At 42.2% G+C, this 8218-nt stretch overlaps 1 protein-coding gene across 2 annotated transcripts in view; it reads right to left on the bottom strand.

Annotated features, from left to right (window-relative positions):
* Positions 1-518: 518 nt before the first annotated feature.
* Positions 519-8218, bottom strand: part of cttnbp2nlb (CTTNBP2 N-terminal like b) — a 92755-nt gene continuing 85055 nt past the window's right edge. Inside the window, exons 5-6 of one of the 2 annotated variants that reach the window (XM_069941969.1) lie at positions 6449-6524; positions 519-5508 (exon numbers count right to left, since the gene is read on the bottom strand). In XM_069941969.1, the coding sequence (XP_069798070.1) occupies positions 4265-5508; positions 6449-6524 (1320 nt within the window). In that variant the 3' untranslated portion in view covers positions 519-4264. Of the gene's footprint in view, positions 5509-6448; positions 6525-8218 lie in introns of those variants that run through there. The other variant, XM_069941965.1, reaches the window with a different exon arrangement.

Genomic DNA, 8218 nt, shown 5'->3' with positions numbered 1-8218 from the left:
CAGATCTAAACCTCCGATTTGATCAGGAAGCCTTCAGTGCCCCTGGCACCCTCTCTCATCCAATACCTGCCACCTCTTGAGCCAGTATCCAGCAGTCTGCAGCTTGCCATGAGTCCCCTGACTGCAGTCTCCAGCATTCCGCAGCCTGGTGGGTTCCTCTCCTTGAGTCACCAACAGCTTGCCATACAGCTGCAGAGCCCCTCTCTGGTCTGCTGCTGAGGTCACCTCCCAGTGGCCAACCATTTTAATTCTGTGTCCCATTCCCATATTCACATGTCTGTCCATGGCCTTATGGGCGATCCCACTGAGACCACCTGTAAATTGGAGGAACAACACCTGATTTTCCAGCTGGGCCCTCTCCAACCAGATGGCATTAACATCGATTTCTCCATTTTCTGCTAACCTGCTGTCCTTAACCCCTTCCTTCCCTTCCCCCTGTCAGCTCTCTTTACACTCAGCCATCCCTCCTCCCCTTGATCGCTGCTGTCCCTCCCTCCCTTCTCCACCTGTTACCCCTCGACCTATTACCTCCCTTCTCCACCTGTTACCTCCTGCCTTTGTGAACATGCTCCCCACCGGACCTTTCAATTCGGACCCCTGCCGACATTTTTCCATACCTTGATGAAGAGCACAAGCCTGAATTGTTGGCTACGTATTTTTTTTAATCTTTGCTATATAAAGTGCACTGTTTGACCTGCTGAGTTTCTCCAGCTGTGTTTTGACTGACCTGTAGGTTCATCTCCTTTTCTTTTCCTTTTCAAATGGGGGGATGTTTTCTCCATCCTCTGCTTTCCCAGAGCCTGCAATCCCTTGCAGCTGCTGCCAACACAGACACTCCCATCTTGGGGTCCAGAGCCCGTGGTTGTAGGATTTTAAAACAAAGCACCCTCAGCTCCTTTAACAGGGCCGTTTAAAGCCTGTATGGAGCCATCGGTAATTGGACTGGGCGGTAGAACCCTGCCAAACAGAGCGGTGTCTCCTCGCATCGCTCTCCGCGGTTCAGTATGATGAGCAGTGTAACGGTTACACCAGCTCCGGCAGCACCACCATTTTCTCTTTAATTACATGTTCAAGTCACTAACAAGGGGCAAAATCTTTCATATACTGTCCTAGTGCTCAGGGCTCAATTGACACCTTGATGGAGGAGGCGTGGAGAGAGCAGGCAAGGGATTTGTTTGGTGCCCTTTCTGACCCTGGATGACCATTGCTACAGGAACCTTGCTCAAGGCTACAACCGCGCTTGAGGAGAATTTCTCATGCCACGAAAGAGTCTTGTGACAGAGGGAAAATCTTGATTTTTAATCTTTGTTTTGAAATTCAAACACTAATAAATATGGTTAATGGTAACATCAGTGATGTAGAGACACAAACACACACTCCTAAAGGCATCATGCCTGCATTCAGCACTGCCTGGTTTTTCCTGCTGCCTTCGGACTTGAATGCATTTCTGCCAGATCAACATTCAAGTGAGTTTCAATGTCAGGTGTTCAGGATTAGCCCTGGGTCGAGTATTTTTTCTTCCTCCATGTATTTCCTTGGCCCAGAAAGCAGTAAAATAAACATATCATGATTTGGGACAGGATCTGTCATGTTCATTAAAAGAAAGATTGTCATAGAGCTACATCATAGAACCAAGATCCGTGGTTCCCATGTTTAGATATGCATGGAGCACCATTTCGACCCACGAGCCTGTGCCGCTCGATTAAACCCAATTAACCCAGTACGTTTTGAATGGTGGAAGGAAACCGAAGCCTTCAGCGAAAACCCATGCAGATACAGGGAGAGCGTACAAACTCCTTACAGACAGCATTCAAACCCCGTCCCGATCGTTGGCGCTGTAAAGACGTTGAGCTAACCACTGTTGTCAGGTGGTAAGTTTGTGTGAGTGTTATGTATGTTTCTAAATGATATCCTGCATACTTCTAGAAACTTACTCTGTGATGTCAAGTAAAGATCCTAAGCAGTCATAACTATCTCAAATCATTTATTAGCAGCAAGTAAGCCAAGTTATGTAGTTACAAACTGTTTTTAATATGTTCAGTAATTAAAACAGCATTCTCTAAATCACTCAATCTCAACTGTTTCCTGGCTATGGCCCCCCGAGGACTCTGCTCAAAGTTTTTGGACCCCCTCCCCCCCACCTTCCCTGTGAAACAGTCAAGTTTTGGTTTCTTCCTTACTTCTTTCTGTTTTGTTTGGTAATTTATCATTTTAAATATATTTAACAATCGACAATCATACCAAATACAAAGCGTCACGAGAACCCCTCCCTCCACCCCTTCTCCTCTATATAAGATCTATTAAATAGAGAAGGAATGAAGAAAAAGAAACAAAAAAAGATCATCCCATTGTCAGTGTGAACAGTAAAACGTGGAGACACGATAATACCATAATGTTAAAATCTTTGCAGAAGTCTACTGGGTAGCCAGTAGTGATTGTAACCCTATATCGGCCCCAGTGAGGTACCTATATGCTCTAAATGATGCTGCCAGATTTTTAGGAAGCTGTTATATCTCTTTGTGCAATTGTATGTGACCTTTTCAAGTGGGATGCACTTATTCATTTCTGAAGACCACCAATCCATGAGTAGATGGGAGTCAGGCTTCCATGTTACTTCTATGCATTTCCAGGCCACACATAAGGCAATTTCAATGAATTTAATTTGAGAACTAGTTAGTGATTTACCAACCGTGGTTCCATACTTCTTTCTGGCTGTAAGGGGTGCTGGGCAATGCTAATGGTGAATCTTTGTCTGTCTTATGGCAGTTTCGTGTAACATGGCATATAGTATCTGATTTGATTTCTTCTACTGACTACATAAAAAAAAAATTTATGATACATGAGGTGAAAAGAAAGCAAGGCTTTTACTTAAATGTGCTGTGGCTACCAGGGAGTCGTAGGGTCCCAATTGAGAATTGCTGCTCCAAATAAAGATGAAACATTGAATTTTGCTTCTCAATCAAAGCAAAATGAGATACCGCTAGACCACGACTTACAGCGGGGTTCGGTCCCGTGACTCAATTTTGTACTATTATACAATAACGGAATCTTGAATCAAGCCCAAAATGTTGGTAATCTATCTTTATCTTCGACACATAAAGAACACTGCATGACTTACTGAGTTTCTCCCGTGCTTTTGAGTAATTTACCTACTGTTTCCCAACGCTCTACTCCTGCCTACTGATCAGGTATGGTGTGATGCGCTGTGGTAGCAGCAAGCAGACACGAAACACAAAAGACTATACTATACGCTCTATTCTGCTAAAAGTCTGTACACACCAGTTTCAGCTGTGGTGGCTCCCAAGTGACTGGCTCAGGCTTATATTGGGGCCATTGACAGCTGGCCAGGTGGAGTCAGCCCCCAGGTGGTCCTTCCGCAGCTGCAGAGGTCGCCCCCTGCAGTAGGCTAGTGGTCGTATCACCACATATGGTTACCTATTTCAGATAGGAGATTGTCAGAATTCATAGCAATCAACCACAACTGTCAAATCTCGTAGGATTCATGCTGTTGAACATGGAAGGATTTTAATCCTTCCTCTACCCTTGCCTTTAGGCCACTGTCCATCCACTTAGCTCATTGCTGTATTTGGGAGCTGAGATAAAAAGAAAATCAATGGTTCATGGAATATTCTGAGATGCTATATAAATTAAGAAAAATTCTTCCTTTGAGACTATAGGCCAAGCTGAGTGCTGGTGAGGCCAAACTTCGTCCCATGTATAAATTAGTTTTCATATCCTTAAAAAGACTAACATTTCTTGTGTTTCTCTCCTAAGCTTCTTTCTTCAACAAAGTCTGTGCAAAAATTTTTATGGCACATTAAACAGTGCAGAAACAGGCAGTTTAATAAGCTCCAGATTCTATTCTACTTGATTAGTCAATTGCATGCAACTTACTGCACCAAACATAAAATGTTGACATTTTTTGTTTATCATGTCTACCTGAGAGCCTAGAAATAATTGTCAATATTTATGTTTTAAGACTGCAATGTCAGGAAAATCGCTGAAAAAAATTCACATAATTACTGCCCGCGTGGTCATTCACTCCGGGCGCCTTTTTAGACTGCAAGTGCCTGAGTGGTTGGACGTGCAGTAGAGAGGATGACCGTCAATGAATTCTTCCGGTACGATTTACACTGCAGGCTTCCTCCAAAAAAAGTTGTAGGGGTTCTGCAGGATAAATCGCGGGGCAGGAATTGACTCAATTCTTTTTAGACTGCCCGTGTAGCGGCAAAATTCCTTGATTGTGCCGTTACGTGCCTGCAGTCTAAACACCATAACTGATGTTTCCAGTGATAATTGTGATAGAACTTTGAGTGGTTCTCCTGCTAGGCCTTCTGAAGACATTCACTTTGGCCTTTTGAATGATGCCTTTGTTGGAACTTCCAGTGGTGATAATATTCACCTCTTCACTGGTGTTTCTGCTGAGGTTTTGAATGGGACTTCTTTCATGATTTTTAAAGCCAATCCTACTGGATTTTTGGAAAAGCATCCTTCTGTTTTTTTGAGTGATTTTCCTTCGGGGATATTGAATAGTAGTCATTTTGGATTTTTGATTAGGGCCTGAGTTGATGTTTCCACTGTAACTCCTGTTGGGTTTCAGAATTGCGTTCTTGTTGGGGTCCTGAATGGTGACAGTGTAATTGGTTTTAATAATGTCACTTTGGCTTCTGTTGGTAGAATTTTTAATGAGGAAAATTATTGGATTTTTCACGGCATTTGATGAGGAGTTGCTACTAACAGGCATCCATGGGTTTCTGGTGGCCATGCTCATAGGATGTTGATTGGTTGTTCTTGACATTGAAATGGAATTTTCCACAGGATTTATGGAGATAATTCTCCAAGGGTTCTTATTGACAATTGTTGAAAATCTCTTAGTGATGGTTAACCTCGGGTACTTAGCGACAGTTATTCGAGAACCATTAGCAGTCTTGGTCCACTTACTTCTTGTGGGAGGCACCGGAGAATTCCTAACAGTAGCCATCCTCAGCACCTCGTTGGTGTTTCTCATAATTGTTGCCCCAGGGTTATTTGTAATAATTGTTGAAATATTTCCAGTGATGCTTGATCTGTGCTTTTTCAGTACACTTCCCCACAGCTTTTTAGCAGCAGTGAGTAATTTATTTCCAACAAAGTGCCCAGGAAGCCTTTTAGGATGTTTATAAACATTAAAAGTGCTAGATAAATGCAAGTCATTATTTCTGGTGGTGAACATGGAAGGAAATTTCGTTGTTTTCATTCTAGGGCTTTTAGTGATTAGTACCCATTGTTTTAAAGGCATGGCTCTCCTAGATTTTCTAGCTGACATCCTAGAAATCCTGGCAATATTTCCTGTGCCTGTAAGTCCTTCAGTATTTGCACATAGCAATGTTTTTCTTTTGGTTGTTAAAGGATTCAAGTACTTTTGGTGATGTGTTCTCCATTCAGGCCGGATGCAGAAGGTCACTAGATCTTCTGGATCATGTTCAATCCCAATTATTTCACAAAGAGAGGATTTGATACCTGCATCAACTGAAGAGAGGCAGCAGAAAGATTTGTTAATTTCAGACAACCAAAGTAAGAATATTTTGCAAAAGAAACGTTTCATCCAGAAAGTCTATTGGCTGAACCAGAATCACTAAATGCCTTCAGTTCAGGTCTCTAAAAGAGGAAAACAGGCACTGAAAAAGTGCAAAAAGTGGGTGTAGGAGGCTGAGGGTTTACAGATGTACCTAAAATCATGAGTGGTGTAGATAAGGTGACAAGGTAACAGTACCTAAAACTAAAGGGATAGGTTTACGTTGGGGGGGGGGGGGGGGAGGGAGGAGAATTGAAAGGATTTTAAGGGGCTTCTTTTTCACATAGAAGGTATTTTGAATGAGTTGTCAGAGGAAAGTGTAGAAGATGAAAAACAAACAACATTGAAAAGACGTTTAGGGACATGAAAGGTATAAGTGTAGGGAGATATGGGGCAAAGACAGGCAGATGGGAGTAGCTCAGTTGGACAACTTGATTGGCATGGAGGAGTTGAGCTGTCGGCCTGTTTCTCGGCTGTTTAACTCTATGGATCATAAGGACTAAGAAGTCAGACTCATCAGGGGCATTTTCAAAAGGAGAAGGCTGCAGTGGAAGGTCTACATTGTGGAAGACTTTGATAGAATATTGCAGAGAAAATATAGGAGAATGGAGGAGAATAGAATTGTTTGCCAAAAACATAAGGAGGTCCCAAATAAGACAGAACTCAGGATAAACATTTTTCAATCAGAGAGTGGTGAGAACTTTCGACTTCGGGGAGTAGCTGAAACAGGTCTGAAAATACTCAGGCACAGCCAGGAAAACATAGAAGGTAAGGGATTAGAAATATATGCTGATAGGGCTGGATAAAAAGGCTGGGGAAAGGGATGTGGACAGAGTCAGTGGGGGAATCACGTGGAGCATAAAAACCAGAATGGATATTAAAAACAACTCGTACCAAATGTATTGGAAATGTTGCCCATCTGAATGTTGTGTTGGCTTAATCTCCTCCTTTCGTGAATAATTTCAGAACTCTAAGAAGGGAGAAAAAAATTTACAGTCGTAAATACCATGATGTCATTTTATTTTTTTAGTTTCCATTTATATTTCTGTTGCATTGTAAAGGTAGAAAATTATAAAGAGAATCTTTTTTGGGGGTATGATTTCCTCCATGTCTCCTGATATTCTTAGCCTGCAAACACCTATTGCCGAGCAATTACTTGAGGCTTGGAGCAGTTTGTGTGGCAGGCAAATTAATGTCTTCCAAGAGCCTTACCATGCACCACAAGGCCAAGCTGTAATGTGTAATGGAACCAATCTCCCTACTCAAGTCAAGTTTGTTGTCATCTGATTGCACAAGTATAATCTGACGAATTGCCATCAGTTGACAACAAGTGGCAGATGTGCACACAACCAGACCTAACCCACACACAAACAATATACTTGCAGGACAAGTATTCATATATACAAATAAATAAATCAATATTGTAGAGTGAGTATAAAAGGTTGCAAATTGCGGCATCATAAGCAAGGCCATTCTGGGATGAGCGTGGTGGTGACAGGCTCATGATTTACACCAGTGGTTTTCAAACTGCCTCTCTAACCTTACATTCCACTTCAAGTAATCCCTAGGCCATCGGTGCTCTGTGATTGGTAAGGGATGGCTTAAAGTGGGACATGAGTGGGAAGGGAAGGTTGAGAACCACTGCTCTAGACCCAATTGTTACTGAAATACTTTGCTTGAGAAAACTTGTCATTGGCCCATTTCCTTTGGAGTGATGAAACCGTGCACATAACGAGTCAATGAGGGACGATTAAAACAGGGGTTTTCAAGCTTTTTCTTTCCACTCACATCCCACCTTAAGCCATCCCTTACTAATCACAGAGCACCTCTGGCATAGGGATAACATAAGGTGGAATGTGATTTAGGGGGACAGTTTGAAAACCACTGATCTAGACGGTCATCTCAGGCAACCAATAGCAACCATCTAAAGGCACTGAAATAAAAACAATATTGTCTCTATAAAATACTCCAAATTTAACAACAAAATCAACAGCAGTATCCTAAGCCAACACCCCCAGTGTTGAGGCCCTCAGCTTTGTTGGCTGGATCACTTCCTTTGCATGCCAAACTCTTGATCCAAAACAGACATGCTATTCTGAGCTGTTGTCAAGGGAAGAGACGAGCAGGGGTACAGAGGGAAAGAGTCTAGGGTGCTCAAAGGTTCTCTGAAGAAATGCAACATTTTTACTGGCTGCTGGGAATCTCTGATGGAGAAGGAGCATTTGGTGTTGAGAACTCGAGGTTGTGCCTTTGGAGCCCACACAGGTTCTGAATAAAGGGGGGAAGGCGAGCATTAGGTTACAAGCTACCATCTGCCTGTCCCCTTCTGTGGAAAATTCTGCATGCTCTCCTTAGCCATTTCAGAACCCGCCAACAGAGGGTTAACTTAAAAGGGATCTGCCTTAGAAGTTTCCAAATTTTGGCAAGGCGTGGTTCTGCACGAATGGCCTGTGCCAACTACAGCAAATGCAGAATCTAATGAAGTTTATAGAATTAACATCCAATAAATTCCTTTAAATGCACTGTATAAATCAATTGCATCAACTTGAGAATACAACAATGGTACATAGAAATAAATAAATGTCTTCCATTAGAAAAAATAACATATAATTTAAAAAATAACATCACAATATTCGAACAAATATGGGAACCATACATGAAATA

This window comes from Narcine bancroftii, chromosome 5 (assembly GCF_036971445.1).
Source record: "Narcine bancroftii isolate sNarBan1 chromosome 5, sNarBan1.hap1, whole genome shotgun sequence".
Taxonomy (NCBI): Eukaryota; Metazoa; Chordata; class Chondrichthyes; order Torpediniformes; family Narcinidae; genus Narcine; species Narcine bancroftii.
This window is presented reverse-complemented; position numbering and strand designations above follow the sequence as displayed.